Source organism: Pseudonaja textilis, chromosome 1 (assembly GCF_049901715.1).
Source record: "Pseudonaja textilis isolate UNSWEBS1 chromosome 1, rPseTex1.2, whole genome shotgun sequence".
In the NCBI taxonomy this organism is placed as follows: Eukaryota; Metazoa; Chordata; class Lepidosauria; order Squamata; family Elapidae; genus Pseudonaja; species Pseudonaja textilis.
Genome location: NC_141990.1, coordinates 270,517,184 through 270,534,913, shown reverse-complemented (window position 1 = coordinate 270,534,913; position 17,730 = coordinate 270,517,184). Strand labels below are relative to the sequence as shown.

Sequence of the window (17,730 nt, the reverse complement as noted above, 5' to 3'; positions counted from 1 at the left end):
AGAGAGAACATTGAAAGAACTGATGTAAAATGGCATCCATGTATCACCTAATAAAGAGGAAGGGGCTTCTGGCTAATGTAAAAGTCCCATCGCAAGCTTGGTCAATACTTCCCTACTTACATTAGGAAAGAAAATGACAGGTATTTTTCCTGCCAGCCGGAAAACTGTCAATTGATTTCCTTAACTCATCCCAAAATAAACTTTTTAGGATAACAGCACTTTCACCAAAGATGAAAGAGGTAATCTGTCAGGGCAAAGCAAACTGCCCACACAGGGACTTGAAGAAAGTTCATTGATTTGACAAAAAAGAGCAATCCTAACTCTGATATTTTGATGTTAATATACATTTATATTCTGTTTACACTTTGTTTTTGTTATGTTTATTATTGTTACTCTTTTGCTATTTCCGTTACTCTATTTTAGGGGCGTGCATAAGCGCACCATCGTGCCTACCATGCCTGTCCTATTGTCCCCATTTATTTGTACCTATTTCCTGTATTCTTACTCATGTTTATACTTATACCTATTTTATTGTTTTCTTTAAACAATCAAATATCTCTCAGAGCAGCAATATGAAATACAATAAATAAAAAATAAATGGTTAAGCTAACTCTGAGTAGATTGCTATTAAGAAGCTTATATTAAGACAGCAGCTAATTTCTTTAAGGCAGTGAACAATAATCCCATCATTGGAAATTCTGCAGACTGAAATGTCAGATCTTTTGATTATATATTTAAAGTCTGTTTCTTTTGAAGTGACTGTTTCTAGTTACCTCTACTCCTTCATGTTGACTAAGGAGGGTCTGAACTCCAAGTAGGTCATAACCATAATCATCTCTGGTCACAACAGCCTCTTTCTCCTGTATCCAGCCTTTTAGGTCATCCACATCACGATCATATTGATGAACTTGATGAGCTGCTTTGAGATTCTGATGAAAAGAAAAATGTTTCAGTAAGACTTGTCCCTAACAAACCAGTTTAAAAATGCTCATCATGTAAGGCAGATACAAGTGAGGGATATTGACTCACATTGCTGTAGTATCATACATTTGTGTGTATGTTCATGTTCTAAATATCTGATCGGTTTCAGATACATCTGCTTCATTTTTAGGAAAATGCTGGTTGTTTTACACAGTTACTACCAGTCAACAAACATTATTCTAATGGCGCAAGAAGATCACACAGAGGTAAGTCTTGCTTCTATCAAATACTGTGTGCATTATCAGTGATACTTGTAATAGCATTATATGATGACGAACGATAAAATCACACCATACTTTCCCCCTTGTTATCCTGTGTTCAAGGATTCAATTTCGTGGATCAGCTTGTCCATAATTTTTGATTATATATAGTAACTCAAAACGTATAATCAACAATTTTCAATCATGACAACACTGCCATAATGCAAAAGTGGGCCATATATATATATTCAACACACTTTTTTTACTTAATATAACTGTATAATAGGGAAGCTCAGAATCATTCTGCTGATCTATTTTTTAAAAAAAAAAACTACAATAAACGACTGGGGTGGTATGTGACGCATGACCCAAACATGGCTCATTCATGTCCTAAGGAGCCCATCTGGATACTAGGAAGCTCACCTCTTCTCTTGTTTGGATAGCTTGCTGCAACCTTTCCCATCTGTCATGGATAACCTGGGTTTTTTTCTGGATGTGGCTTATTTGATTGTGACACACAGTTCTAAGATGAGATGCTAGATTGTTTATGAGTAGAACTTTTGCATGGCCTAGAGTTTCTACCTCTTTCATAAAATCTTCAAATTTTTTCTCTAGAACCTGTAGCATCAACAAAGAAGTAGCAGTCAGAGTTATTCAAAATCTTCCTCCTATTTCTTGATATGTCTTGAGATAATATTAAAAAGTGGTGAATAAGGCTTGGAAAGTCACTTAGCATTTTTAAAAAGTGTATGCTTAACAACTAATAATAAGCATATGTGAACGATTGCTATCTGTAGTCAATCTCATGTAACTTTTAATAATCAAGGAATATCAGGAACTATAGAATATAAAATAGTGCAGCTGAGGTATTGCAAGGACAACATCTGCTTTACCTCCACATTCTCCAAATCCTGACCATAGTTATCTGATTCAGCCATATTCTGTTTGCTCAACAGCCAAGCATCCACCAGTTGAGTTTCCCTCTCAAATTGATGCAGTTGTGATTGTTCCTGCAAAGCTTTTATTTGTCTCTCTGCCCTATCCTGGAGAGACAGGTATTGGTCTAAAACAGACTGGAGTTTGGGCAGGATAGTTGAACTATACAGAGAGATAGAGAGACACCAACATAGACATAGAAAAGAGAGTTTAGAAAATAGGCATCACTCATTTATACAGCTATCCCTGTTCCCAGCAATTTTCATATACAGCTCTTGTTTAACACAAACTAAAAGTTTATATTTATTACCTATTTGTCTATCTTTCTACATGTTACTAATGGTTCTACATGTTACTAATGTACATACGAGTTGTGCATGAATACTATTTGATTCGAGAGCAAACCATTGTTTGCAAAATTAGTATAGTATATTCAGAGTCTTTATTAATTCCAGATGTAATCCAAGCCATGCTTAAATCTGAGCAGGATGACCACTTTTTAAATACCCTGATAGCATTTTATTCATGGAGAAAAAGACCTCTACCTCAGTTTTTCTCCCAAGCTTCGGGATAAGATGAGGTAACTGCATATTGAATGTTTGACTTGGCACCAGGTTTTTGTTTTTAATATGCTTGCTTTATAACTTTAATATAGTTTTTATGTTGTTTTGATTTTTGATTGCAAGCTTCCCAGTGTTTGTTAAAGATGGGCGACATTATGACTTATTGTGACATTAAGAAAGCTTGCTAAGATTTCAGATCTTTATTTGAAATTTATCAACTCAATCAAATAGTTACAGGATTGTTCTTAAAGTTTTAGAACTCATATGCTTCTGGCAAAGCAAAAATTCAAATAGCACAAATGTTTGCACGCAGAAGGGGCTTTATGAAATAATGCCTGAAGAAGTCTTGAAAATAACAGAAACTGTTTTACTACTTGATTCTTGTCCAGAAGGTTTATAGACACCTACCTTTCTGTGTTATTACTGTCCAAGAAATAGTCTCCTGTTTCCTTCAGCTTCTCAATTCGGGATTTAAATCCCTCTACATCAAGCTTTGTAGCTTCCATTTTACGCAACAGTGCTTGAGTTGATACTTCATTTCTCCCATAATCTGGAATTTCTAGCAGAAGTCCTTTTTCTGACATCCAGGATTCCACTTCCAAAAGCTGAAAGAAAAGCAAGGCTGATGGGACTTGCATATGAAACAAATTGTTGTAATCTGCTGAAACAGAACTATATTCAACAGAGACAAAACCAACTAGGCATGCTCTCAACTAAATATGTGGATCAATGTAAATCCTATCCATGCCAGTATAGCATATATACATATATTAGTCCATTTTGTCAAGTATTCAACACATCATTTTTAATGCAAAAACTATACAATAGTTGTACACAACTTTCCACAAAGCCCAAGGAATATTAGATTAAGGATTCTTGTTTAATAGTTCCTAGCATTGACAGTTCAAAGATATTGTGTAGTTATTTTATTTTTAGTCCATTACAGAATTGGAGGAGGAAAGAAGAAAGAGGTAGAATAAACACAGGAAAAGATGCAAGGTTTACACATGGAACATGTTGACTCAATGCTGACAGGATTCCTTATAAAATTCCAAGGAAGAGGAATGGTAATTGCAGGAAAGAAAGCATTCTGCTTCAGAGGAGGAAAAGGAACAAAACTGGAAAAAACAGTACAATACTTTGACCTTTGAGGAGTCAGATTTTTCCAAAAAGAGGAAACATTATATTTCTTTTCATTTCATTTAACATTTAACTTAATAAAAGCTAGGCAGTAATATCCATTTAGACTCTAATAATGTATTTACTAAATTAATAGAAAATATTTGATTCTCCACATATCTGAACACAGAGACAAGCAAACAGAGGCATGTCACACCAAATGGCTTTCCTGATTTTGCTTTTCTACATAGCTACCCATACACCTCTATGGAAAGATGCTCCTGAATTGCAAGAACCACTTCGAATAACATAGTTGAAGTGGGGATGGGTTAGAAGAGAAGGACTGCATCAGGATAAAGAAATTTGGTCAGTTCAGCTGAGTTGGTTTAGAAAAGAAGTGATGCTTGGAATGGATCTAAATGGTAGAAATTGAACATGGCTTTCCATCACTACTTTACCTCACTGAAAAAATGCTGGGCTTTATGAGATTCTACAAGCCTCCATCTTCTTTCCTGAGCTTCATTCTTCAGATTTTCAAAGGAAATTATCAGTTCCTTTATTTGTCCCAAGACTGCTTGGGAAGCAACCTGTTTTTCCTTCATCAGCTTCTGCCCAGAACTGATAACTGCTTGAATCAAGGCATCATGGCTGTTAATCTCATTCTCTAAATTCTGGAAAATATAAGATAAGAGATACATGTATTTTAAAAATGTAAGAATTTTCTCCGTATATTCATCAGTACGTCTATGTTTTTAGGTTGTTAAGCTGCAAGCACACCTCTTAGATTTTGCTAACAATTTTAAATATCCATGTAGAGTTTTGCATCTATAGGAAACTTGCCAACATAACCAAGTGTCTACTCACATGAACGTAATAACAGTCTCCACTTTGATGGTGTCTTTTTTAATAGCTGCACTGTCCTATACCAACAAGGTATGGTAAAGAAGGTTAGCACACCCTAATTTGTTTCTCTAGCTATCAACTTAAAGAGGTTAGGAACAAGTTGTGCCTGATAAATAAACAGAAGGACATGTTTTAAAAATGCAAATCTGGGGATTTTAGATGGAGATTTAGATACTTTTCTTGTCGCCATCACAGAAAACACCCAAATAATATTATTTGCTTCTTTTTTAGAATACAAACAAGCTTATTTCTCTAATTACAAGCAAACAGTAATACTTTCAGGGTGAATGAAATATGGCTTTGATGTAGGTTTTGTAATATTTGTTGCTGTTATTACTTACACTATTTTTGCTGTTAATCTGTACATCATAATGGTGGCTGAGGTGGCTTAAAACTGATTAAACAAACAGATAAAATTGTCATTGTTTTAAATTATGGATCCAAGAGGCCAGTGTGATTTTTATTCTGTGTTACTGTCTTTAACTTTTTTCAATAAATAATAACAGATGCAATGCAGAGAATGTAATATTTGTTTGTATTCAGATAAGAGGCGCAGACATATTTCTTGATAGCAAAACATGTTGCAGAAGATTACTTTTCCTCTAGAAAAGTTTTTATCAATTTCAGCAACTTTAAGACATGTGGACTTCAACTCCCAGAATACCCCAGCAACACGCCTTAAAATTTCTGAACTTGGGAAAAACTGCTCTAGAAAAAGATATTGTTCACTTAATTCACTTCACTATGATGTGGACGTGTGAAAAACATGCAACTTTCTGAAAGTGAACTTGTAGGCCTTGTGGTAATCTAGCTAAAGTAAATAAAAATAAAATTTAAAAAGCAATGGAAAAAGTGAGAAAGAATTTCTCTCTGCTCCATTATTTCCTGTTTTAGTCACTCCAGCTGTTTTACCTGGTGCTTTTCCTGTAAGCTTTGAACAGTTGCTAGTGACTGACCATAGTCTCTGGAAGATGCCAAAGGGAGTTTCTCGTGAATCCAGGTAAACTCTTCATTGACATCCTGGAGGAACTGGTACAGCAATCTGTTGGCTTCCAAATGCTGCTGCCTTTCCTGGAGTGGCTCCCTAAAACTTTTGTATCTGGAGGTTCAAAATGAAGTTGTGGGTTTGATTGTTTTTGTTTAAGGAAGAAAAATTATGGACTAGCATACATTGACTGTTAAGATTAAAGACACCAGGCTAATAATCTGAAGAATGATAATACTATTTAAGGTGAGAATTAGAATATTTAGAAGGGAGAGCAGAGCAGGGAGAAATTGCAGAACGGTTCAAGCACCTGTGTACCACCTGGTCCACTCTTATCTCTATCTCATCTGCCAGAAAATGTTTCTCCTCCTGCAGTTCTTGCACTTTGTTGATCAGACTTTGGAAATGGTCCCTGTGGGCGGCAAAGCTGGTTTCCAGTTCTTCCTGTTTCTTTAGGAGATCGTTCAGAATCAGTAGATTATCACTGCTTTCTGGTATTTTCATATCGCTCTCTAGCTCTTCCAGCCATTTATCAGCCTCGTCTACAATATGTAGAAATTGCAGAGCCTGAAGCCAGAGGGGAAAAAATCCATATAAATAATGACATTTAAACACTGTAGCTACTAGTATCATTTGTGGATTGATCAGTTCTATCTCTACAATAGCCTCTCACAAGCATAAACATAATACATTTATTTTAGTCTTTTTGCTAACTGAAATTTTGTTAACCATCTTGGGGAATTTCCAGAATGACTAAGTTACCACTAAAGCCTTAAGTTCTCTCCTGTTGTGTTTACCTTGTAAGCATCCAGAATTTTTCTTTTCTTTTCCTCACAGTTTTCCAGCAACTCATCCCAAAGCTCATCTATTTCCTGGAGTCTAGACTGGAGGACACCAGAAGCATAATGCTTTTCATGGAGCATTTTCTCTCCTTCCTGCAAAAAAAGATACTCAAAGTCACCTCTTGTGGCTTAGTTTTCTATATGATGTCTTTAAACAACTATACCTTCCAACAATCTTATCATTATAATAAAATTTAAGTTTTTTAAAAAAAAAATTGCCTAAGAGAAGACTGCAAATTATTTGTTTAACTAAGATACCTCCAGAAACACCATTTCAGAAATTCTCATTCTTTGAAATGTACTGAAACTGGTCAGGCTTCAAAAATTATTTGGAATGTGTAGGAACAAGGGCACAACATCTGCTTAAAGAGGATGTATCTTTTGTCAGATTTCTGCATAAGCCCGAATGAGAAGAGAGCTACTTTTATGAAGCAATTCATCAAAGTAGTCTTATGTCTAATGAAACTCCTTAAAGGAGCCATTTTTTGTATACAGAAAACATAGCTGCTTTAAGGTGGCAATGTGCTCATAGTCACAGGTGTACTGAACTACCTTTTCTGAATTATTTTTGAATATTTATAATGCATAACATAACAAAACATAAAACATAGCATAAAATGTAACATAACATAACATAGCATGGTATTTACTTACTGTTTTGATTCTGTTGAGGTGATTTTTGTTAGCCACAATCTCTGCCTGGAAAGTCTGATGCTTTTGTAGTTTAGCTTGAAGATTGCTGGGATCTCTCCAGCTTTCATCAAGGGCAATACTGTTTTTTTCACTCATCCAGGTAGCTATCTTTGGATAGAAAAACACAGTTATCAGTCCACTGATTAAATTACCAATAGTTCCAGGAACTGTCTCCCATTTGAAACCCTGAAAGAATAGCAACAAATCTATTAAGCAATTTAGTCTCCCCCTATATTCTTTGGACTGTAGTACTGTACTACATTTGGTTCTTATTGGCTATATTGGCTAGGGTTATAGTATTTGCTGGGTTTGGAAGTTTTCAAATTTCTTTTTTTTGGGGGTATAGTAAGAGTGTCAAACTTGATTTCATTGAGGACTGCATCAGGTTTGACCTTGGGGGAAAGGGGGCATGGCCAGGCTGGGTGTGGTCAGCTTGACAACACTCATGTCAGGGTTGCCCAAGCACTCTGCCAGAGAAAACAGAGCTGGCAGATGCACTGCAGACCGGTCCTTCACTGTTTCCAGGATAGACCAGATTTAAACACCCCGCAGGACATGGCCCGTGGGCCTTGAGTTTGACACCCCTGTGATATAGAAATACATGTGTGTGTGTTTGTGTATGTGTGTCATAATTAAGACTGTAATTAAGCACACACTTAGTCCAAACAACTCGCTTTTTGTTTCAACACTGAGGATTATGTTCATTCCCAGCCTGTAATGCATCCCAAACAGTCTCTCGAGATAAGCACTCACCTTTATCTCCTTTGAATTGCTGCCAACAACTAAAGTGCCAAATTAACTGTAAAAAGCCATATGGAGTACAAAGTCCACACAGAACTTTAAGGTTTAATCTGAACAGAGCGAACAACATTGCTTCCTGCAAAGGTTCCTGTCCCTTTGCTCCTTTATATCTTATGGGAGGGGCAATCACCTCCAAGCCTTATTCCCAGGTCACCATTTTGTCTTAACTGTTCTTGCCTTCTGCAGCTCTGTGCACATGTGCACTGGGAACAGACTCCCCTTATTCCTCTGCCTTGCTGCTGTCAGATTCTGGTTGCTCCAGAGTCAGCACATAACTCCCAGATGGCCCTGGCCTCATCTCTGTAACGGATGCAGACCATCATCCAAGTCCTCACCAGACTCCTGGACTGACCTTGTTCTTTCCTACTGTCCGACTCTGCTGCCGTCTCCGCAGGCTGCCAGAGGACCACAATTTTATATATATATATATATATATATATATATATATATATATATATATATATATATATATATATATATATATATATTAAAAATCTTCAGGAAATTAAATGAACATATGATACCTCAAAAGAATTGTGCAGAAATTTTTGTAATAGCCAGGACTCCTCCAGCAGACGTCTCCGCATTAAAGCAATTTCCAGAAGCTTTTCCTTTCTAGGAAGAATAAATAATACTGGTGATATAAGTCAATGCAGCTTGTAAAACTGCATTTCAGAAGTGATTATAAATGCAAGCTGAATCTTTGCCAGGGCAGTAGAAGGAAAACACAAAAAGCACAGCATGAGGAAATGAAGCAGCAAATGTCACAGCAGAGTTGTTCCTCAAATGGGCACATTGTAAAAATCTTATCTTCTTTTCAGAGTGATGAGATGGGTGAATAATCACTGTATCTCCTAGGGTTTTATTTGAAGGAAACAATAATGTAGTTAATGAGTGGCAAGTAATAAAAAAACCCATTAAGAGAGAGAAGAGAGTTGAGGTGGTTAAACCCATATAGGATATAGAGATGAAACGGGAGAAAAAAATTGAATGGTACCTTCTCAACACAGCCTGGCATTTAGTCATTATATTCTCTGAATCATAATGCTGACTGTCCTTCAGCTTTTGGGCAAAGATAGCTATATTATCAATCTTCATCAGATGGGTGTTCAAGTCTTTTTCAAATTGCATGTGCTTTTGCTGCAGACTTTCCACACTGGATATTGAATCCTGCATCAATTAGAACAAGTTAATGTAAAATGGAATGGCAATTGATAAGAATTCTGAGAGTTGTTTGGCAATTGAAAAATGCCCAGGTTGGGAAGAGCTGATCTTATGTCATATGATTACTCCAACCTACTTTCCATTAGAAGAGTTGTGTTTATAAAGAGTTATGCTTATAAACTGCCTAAATGTGTACAAATCATGCAGGCACAGAACAAGAGAAGGATTTTGGGGATCACTATCCTAAACAGGCTTCACATTATTTCTATGAAACTTCCTTTTTAATATGAAGTCAAAGAAAATTAGGTTCCTCCCAAGCAACCTTTGTTTACTTTTAGGTCTATAGAGCTCAGATATAATAAGCTGCCCAGAGTCATTTTATTGGTAAGATGAGTAGAATATAAATTTAATAACTAAATAAATAAACAAATACATTTTAGAACACTGTGTTTTCCCCCCCAAAAAATTCTCATTCTGCGTAAGTTTCTGCTTCTCTTGATTATATGGCAGCAAAACTGGGTTGAATAATGATGTCACAGACCAGAAAATCCAATAATCTTGCCAAAAGGTACATGATAGAATGAGAAATTCAGTGGGAGTGTGGTAGAAAAAAAACCTGAAAGTAAATATTGCAAAATGTTTTGTTCTGCACTTTTATTCTATGCCTATATTTTCCACTTTTGAATGTGAATAGTCTATTTCACTTACGCCCAAGTCTTTGTTTGTTAGGAAGGCCTCTTTGCTACTTAGCCAACTTTCACTCTCTTCCACATAACCAACAAAAATCTGTTTAGGAGAGAGAAAAAAGCTTTGTCACTTCAATATAATTACATTTCAAAGTTCAATGGGGTTTAGTTGGAAATAAGAGTGCTTAGAATTGGACCCATATATGAACACTATAGTACAGTATATAAAAGCTGTCCATTGAGCCTCTGCAGTATTAACAAAGGAGAAATAGGTAGCTTCAGAATAGTGGTAGATAAGCTATTCCTTTGGGCAGTTTTGCCTTGTTTGAGTTTGCAAGACAGCATAAATATTGTAAATAGATTTTATCCACCAAGCCTGGTGGCTATCATTGTTCTACTCATTCAATCTACAGTCATCTTGTAATTATCCATATTTAAACAGGGCGGATATGATAGTCACAGAAAATGGTGATTAAATCAGTTCTCTCTAGTCTAAAAGATGAGTTCAGGTACATAACCCAACATTTTAACTTTTAACTAGGAACATCAGGAACTGAATCAAGAATTTCTCTATGTGTTATGCTGTCCTTCAGTATATTGCAGTTGTCCCCCTGATTCGTACACCATTTCAAAGAAAATGGGATCCTTAAACATACCTATTCTTTCAAGGTTTTCCCATATAGGGAGAGTAGGTCAAAAGTTCCAGTTCCTGCTATTTAAAATTGAAATCATGCCAGGATGCATTTAAGGAGAAATATTCCACTAAATCAAAATTATCCAAAAAAGGTTGAGGCTGAGCTAAAGATCTGTTTTAGGATTCAAAATTTTTTGAAAAGAAAAAAATATATAAATATACCTCTTCTCTTTGAAGAGGATTCTATGTTTAAAGAATAATCACCAGTAACCACTGTTTGCTTTCATTTGCCATGCCGTAACTACCAATCAAAACCTTCCTGACAGTATTAACTCTTATTCTTGTGGGTTACTTCAGAATTATTTTTTATTTTTAATCTACCTGTAAGTCTCTGGCTTGATGTAATTTTAGACTTTGTTCTTCATAGGCCTGGATCATTTCATTTAATGCTTGTTGTAACTTGATGAGGGAATGATGGATCTCAGGAGCCGCATAATGGCCAGAATTGCCAAGTTTCTGACCGTAGTTGCTAAGAGCACCAAATCTTTCTCCTCGAGCTTCAATCTCTGCCTAAAAGATGTCAGACAGATTTATGGTAAATGTTTAAGCAGAATCAACATTTGAGTATTTTGGAAAACAAAAGTAGTAAGCAGAACTTGGTTTTGGAAAGAAGGAAGGTTTCAGAATTTGAAAAAAATATAAAGAATAAGTTACCCTCTCTTTCACCTTAGTAATGACTAGTTTTTACCCTAATTAAATCTGGAAACATTTAGCTATAAATGAAATGTTTTTAATTGCACATTATTAAGACAAACAGTGTTACCCATAATACCCAAAATTTCAATTTTCTTTTTGTGTTTACAGCAGATTTCATTATGCGAAGCACTTTTACGATTGTATTCTTGATGTTAATATTAATAACATCAAATGTGTTTATTTAATTGATACCTTCCATCATTTCAAATTTATGAAAGAAGTGAAATAAGTGATTTTTAAAAATTATTTGACCCATTATCCCTTTTCCTAGCATTGAATTCCCACAAAACAAAAAAGACAAAAACCAGACTCTGCTATTTTATAGAAGCATCTTAGTGACAGCTGTCCCAAGCTGGATGCATAACTCACAAACAAGCCATTATAAATTGTTCCATCATCTCTAGAATACACTCCATTTACCCTTACTGTAACAACCTATAAATTAAGCTCTGGATTCGATGAAGCATTCCAGATGTCTTTTTTAGTCTGCCAGTAAATTATATGACTCACTGGCCATTTTTATGGTGTGGATTGTCCTCCTGCCCCCATCTTTTCTTCAAAAGAAAAACTTTTCCCCTCATCTTTAGATCTCTGAACAAATGAACTTCTGTACCTTATCTCATTTCTGAGTGGAAACAGAAAACCTTCAGGATCTAGAATTATTCTTTTCTCCCTCTTTTCCTCCTGATACTTTGCATGTTGTTCATGGTGCTTTCAATGTCTCAAAGCATGCGTTAATACTATCAAACCCTAATATTCCTTCTTTTCTCCTTTCCTTTTCTATGATTCAGAAGAATGTTTGTAGTACAAAGACAAACTTAGCATGATACCTCCAAATGTGCATATTCCAAGGGAGCCCCTCTATAACATGACCTCAATAGGCATAATAGCATCCACCCAGAGCAGGATATTTATTAGCTTCTTTTTTTCAACTATTGCTTGAGCATTTGGGCATTTGTAGGCCTCCTCAGAGGCAAAATTATTCAAACCAATAAGTACTTCCAAATTTAAAAGTTCTAGATTTGCAAAAAATGTGCTCATGTTTACACTGCTATGAATTTTAGCACAGTCCAAATAAAACTCAGATTTACAGACACAATAGACCACATCTGAGCTTAGAAAAGGATGCCCCAGCTCAAAAAGTAAGCACGAAATAAGTAATGGGAATGTAATTACTTGGTGTGCATATTGCTACAATCAATGCTATTTCAGTTTTCAAATATTGAAATTGCTTGTTAAGTACTTTTTAAAGTAATGGAAACTATTATAAAGATGACAATGCTATACTGAAATAATTCATACTTGCCTTTATTTCTTGATGCTCCTCTATCAGGATTTCTGCTTCAGCTAGACTTTTAGGAAGATCCCCAATTTCAATTTGACTTTTGATTTCGTGAATCCAATCTAGTAATTCCTTCAGTTCAGAGTTAAACTTCTGTAACTGGTAAGAAGCTAACAGCTTCTCACCCCTGTTGTACACAAAAATACATAAACGTAATCGAAACTCTTACTAAATATAATCTACTGGAATAAAATTGAGTTTAATGAAAACAGAAAGATTGTAAATTGTTGTTTACTTATTTCAAGGGGGATGTAAGAATACATACTTAGACATGCTGGGCTTTTCACATTTCTAGTTTTCAAATCATATTTTTTTCCTTAATAACATTAAAGTCCCTAGAGAGAAGAACTCTATTATTGTACATGCCAATCGGATTCTGCTGCCATAATTTGATTAGATACCTTAAATTCACTTCCTTCCTCGATCCTCCAATCCATTTACTCACTTTCATCCCCCAAACAGGAACCAAACTAAGTGATCCAAAATAAGTAAAACTTTGAAATCTACCATATCAGGCCCCAAAGGAGAAGAAATGTACCTTTGTAGGATGGAATATCAATGCCAGGACTCCTAGTTCTATTCATTTGCATGAACCTAACATTTACAGAAGATGGAGGAACTTTGCTTCTTCACAAAGATTTCAGTCCTTTTCACAACCAGCAATAGCTTTTAGTAATCATCTGATGGATAATACGTTCTAAGAGCATTTATTAATCACATAGTGGCTGTAAGGTTGCCACATGAAGTTCTCTGGCACCAGATGGTTCTTAAGGTAAAGAATGGGTCACCTATTGAAATGTCATCTAGATCCTGCACTTAGCAGGAACTTGGACTAATTGACTTATAAGGTTCCTCTCAGCTTTGTGATTAAACACACCTATTCATATATTGTAGAATGTGTCTTTGGAGTCTAAATGTTGGAAGACTAGTTTGAATTTCCACTAAATAATGGCACAAAGCAGGACAAACTAAAGCACAGTACTGTATGAAATCTACAGATTGAAGATGTAATGTATGCAGAGGAGACAGGAGGAAGAGCCACATAGGTCTGACATAGGCCTAATAAACAAAATCTGAGTCTATAGGGCAGGGGTTGCAATAGAAAAGGCAGTTTTCCGTGGACCCATAAGATGGCAATATTCTAAAGCAGGGGTGTCAAACTCACAGCCCATGGCCCGGATGCGTCATTTGCTGGCCCCGCCCCAACCCCCACCCAGTTAGCAAAGGGGAAAAGTCCTGATATGTCACATGACACCGCCATGAGTTTGACATCCCTGGTTTAAAGGAAGGGACATGGAACATGCCTATCAGAGGTGGTATTCAGCAGGTTCTGACCAGTTCTGGAGAATCGGTAGCAGAAATTTTGAGTAGTTCAGAGAACTGACAAATACCACTTCTGACTGGAGATTTTACAGTATCCTTCCCTTGCCATGCCCACCAAGCCACGCCCACAGAACCGGTAGTAAAAAAAATTGAATCCTACCACTGATGCCTATTTTATCTGCTCTAAAGGGGCATACAGATGGCCTCGGACAGAGATAGTCCCGCAGGTCACCTGATCTTATGCCATTTAGCATTTTAAAGGTAATAGCCAGCACCTAGAATTGCACCTTGAATTTACCTTTGTTTGGTCTGATTCTGCAATTGTAACCAGTGATTACTCATTTCCTTCTGTTTTATAGTCAGTTTGCTACTTATAGTAGATGGATTCCTTTTAATTTGACATAGTTCTGGTTCCAGTGACTGAAAGAAAAACAGGCATTCTGTCTAGTTAACATGCTTTTCCTTCTGAAGCTGTTCCTAATTTACAAATCTATTATGTGTCAGGCTTTTCTTTTCATGGCAGTTCAAAAGGCTTTTTGGAAGGAAAAAAGAGAGAGAATCAATTTAGTTTGGGCCCAGCCACATTTCCAGACAATCCTTGTAACCAAATCAGAGTAAGCACATACACCACTCAGTTCACCTGGACAAACATATAATTTGATATTTATTTATTTATTAAACACCAGCCACTTATAAAAAAAACCAATCAGGACAAAAAGCAGGCAAAGGTAGGGAGAAAGTAGAAGAAAGATATGATAGAAGACCAAAAGGGCAGAGGAACTTAATATCGACAATCTACATATCTCAATCTATAGATCAAAAAATCATTTCCAGAGTTAATGAAAAGTATATAAAGGATAAGTAGCATGGACTATCTCTTTTAGGGAATAGCCTTTCATTATTCTTGATTTAATTCTTATGTACATCACAGCAGCAGAACAGATTAAAAGGGATTAAAAGGACATCGGATTATCCTTCCCCTATTTTGTACCATTAAAAGAAAAACAATTTTATGGACTAGGATGTATCCTATACAGATAAATTTTGGTTGACAGGTTACAGGCGTGGAACATCTGATTAGACAACTTGACAGGAAATTAAACTTGCTGTTCAAGTCATCTGCCTACACTTGCCTAGCCCTGCCCTACCGCAAGTTAAAAAGAACAATTGGTGGTTGTTGTTTTTCTACTGGTAGGTAGCACTTCATGGTATGGGAAAGGAAGTCATCAATAAGTTCCTTTAATTTGTCCTTTATTAAAACTATGTGGGCAATACTACTCACCATAGCCTATTACTGTGACAGAATAAGGCTTAGGTGACATGCTTTCCCAGCAAATCACTAGCTTCCCATGGTTGGCTGGCTTTGCCTTGGAGCTTTAAGGTCGGATAACAAGGTTCTTCCTGCTTGAATGTGATGTTCTTGCTATTCTTAAGAAATCTATTATTAGTTCTGCAACTGGTTTTGGTGCAGCAGGACAGCATGGGTCACCCAGTAACATTTAGAGTTCTCTGATGGGACCCAGTTTTGGAATAAAAATAAACATGAGGATAAGTAAATATCTTTAAGCCACTCCACAAAGCGAAATGTAAATGTAAGGACTTGCCTCAGCTATCCCCTCAGGAAAGCATGACTCTTGAAACAAGTAGTTACCAAAAGGAACTTTTACTGAGAGAAAGTGATTGCAGAGAAGTCAGGAAGAATCTGAAGTTCTCATGCAAAGCGTTAATCTATTCTTCCCCTTTCAAAACCCCACCAGTCTACCAGTAGCCAATACAGGTCCGAAAAGGTGTTTTGAGAACTCTGAGGTGTTAGCTTTATAGCAGTTCATCCTCAGAATGCAGGAACCTTGGTGTCAGACTAGAACCAGTTGGGAGGAAGTCCATCAATTCTCTGAGATAGATAGTCCCCTTCCCTAAATCTCATGTGGTTACAGCAAAAGCAAAAGCATGCATGGAATCAACCCCGATAGCCTCCTCTCCCCTCCATCAGAATGACAGTGTCCCAAAGGGGGACCTGACAGTAAAGTTTGAATGATGGGGACACCTTGATTTACCAAGTTAACTACACATCTATGTTGAAAATACAAGCACAATAAAACTGCCATTCTTTGGAATCAGTATAGAAATATTCTGGTCATCCCAAAAGAAAAGTAGTCACACTCATCCCTGAAAGTGAATAACTATAATAAAATGCAATTATTAACGCTATTATTTTGTTATTTAAAGAAAATCATCATTCCACTATTCTATTCTTAAGGTTTCAAACACAGAATCTAAATACGGTATGCTTGTATTCATACTACTCTGATTCCCTACCAAAAACTGCAGAATAAATCAAACTTCTGAAAAGAACCAAGTTTTAGAATTGAGATGATAGAAATGAGATTACTACACAATTCTAAGTAGTTTATATACAGGGCAAATTTCCATGATTTATGTTCCTATTATTTGCAATTATATTTGAAGTATTAATTATGTTTTACCTCCATCTTGGATTGAATGATGCCAATTTCTCTCTCCATTTCATCATGCTTCCGAAGTAGATTTTCTACACTTTCAATATCTTTTCCATAATCCAATGCTTGTATCAGTGAACTCTGAGGAACACAAAAAATGAAGAAAAGATGATAACTTGATTCTTTACAAAAATGCATCTTTGAATATTTTCATCCTTTTGATATTTCTAACTTAAACTTTATATCTTTATATAATACTAGTAGAAGAATTTATGAGATACCTATAGAACAAATTTTTAGGCACTGAGTAATCACTTGATAGATTGATAAAAAAAATCCCAAACCCAGTCTAAACATTTGGCTGACTGTTCCAACAACTGTAATAATTTTGTCTTTGAGGGCTCTCGGTTATCTACCCTGATTTAAATAAAATTAGAATTTTGCTAACCTGTAAAATCAATCCATCTCCACCCTCAAGCTAAATCCATTTTCTATCAAAATTAAATCTTTTCATGCACATTTGTTTTTATTTATTAATTATTCAGGAACTGCTGAATGAAACTGATTCTAATAGTAAAATATTAAAAACCATTTGAGTAATTTTCTTTTTATAGGACTAAAAATACTGAAATTATCAAGTTTAATAAAGCTGATACATATGAAAAAAATTAATATGCCTAATTGTATTAACATTTTCAGAGTATTTCACAAAAAGCTCTTAAAATAAAGAAGAGACAAGGGAGCAAGTACTGTTTGTGTATGATAATGATCAGGAACGTTTTTCTGGCTCTCTCTTTTCTTTATACCTCTGACAGTCGAAATTCCATCTTGACATTTTATTACTATTTGGTTTTCTGAAACGTTATCCACTCTGGAGAACTTGTCAAGATAAAAAAGCACCTTTAAAAATAATAAAATAAATCACCTTTTCACCAATTCTCTCTGTGATGTCATTAATTTCTCTAATCAAGGCATGGATCTGCAGAGCTTCTTCCAACTTCTTCTTATATGTTTTAAGATCACCATGGAAACTGTTCCACCTGTCATTGAAACATTTAATTTTATTTGAGAAGATCAAATATATCGAATATGGGATTATAGCAATAAAAATATTTGAGTTTATGATTCCCGCCAGCTCAACTTTATTTATCTATATGTTTAAGCAAGCACAAACAAAATGACATCAAAAAGTGATTAATGTACAAGACTGGATCTGATTGAGTAGCAATAAAAGGGCTGCTCCCCCAACAGTACTGACTTCCATTCTGCTGATTAGTGTTTTCTGTCACCAGAGGGATTTTAATCAGACAGTACCAAGTTAATTGAAATAATTCTTATTTCACAAT

The 17,730-nt window shown here is 35.7% G+C and overlaps 1 protein-coding gene across 1 annotated transcript in view; it reads right to left on the bottom strand.

The window, feature by feature from the left end:
* Positions 1-17,730, bottom strand: part of SPTBN5 (spectrin beta, non-erythrocytic 5) — a 98,640-nt gene that overhangs the window by 19,194 nt on the left and 61,716 nt on the right. Inside the window, exons 41-57 of the mRNA XM_087931059.1 lie at positions 17,310-17,424; positions 16,412-16,525; positions 14,227-14,348; positions 12,566-12,732; positions 10,889-11,073; positions 9,896-9,973; positions 9,021-9,193; positions 8,548-8,638; positions 7,184-7,330; positions 6,485-6,622; positions 5,998-6,254; positions 5,615-5,801; positions 4,258-4,470; positions 3,089-3,285; positions 2,075-2,279; positions 1,605-1,799; positions 774-929 (exon numbers count right to left, since the gene is read on the bottom strand). Of these exons, the coding sequence (XP_087787185.1) occupies positions 774-929; positions 1,605-1,799; positions 2,075-2,279; positions 3,089-3,285; positions 4,258-4,470; positions 5,615-5,801; positions 5,998-6,254; positions 6,485-6,622; positions 7,184-7,330; positions 8,548-8,638; positions 9,021-9,193; positions 9,896-9,973; positions 10,889-11,073; positions 12,566-12,732; positions 14,227-14,348; positions 16,412-16,525; positions 17,310-17,424 (2,740 nt within the window). The remainder of the gene's footprint in view (positions 1-773; positions 930-1,604; positions 1,800-2,074; positions 2,280-3,088; positions 3,286-4,257; positions 4,471-5,614; positions 5,802-5,997; positions 6,255-6,484; positions 6,623-7,183; positions 7,331-8,547; positions 8,639-9,020; positions 9,194-9,895; positions 9,974-10,888; positions 11,074-12,565; positions 12,733-14,226; positions 14,349-16,411; positions 16,526-17,309; positions 17,425-17,730) is intronic.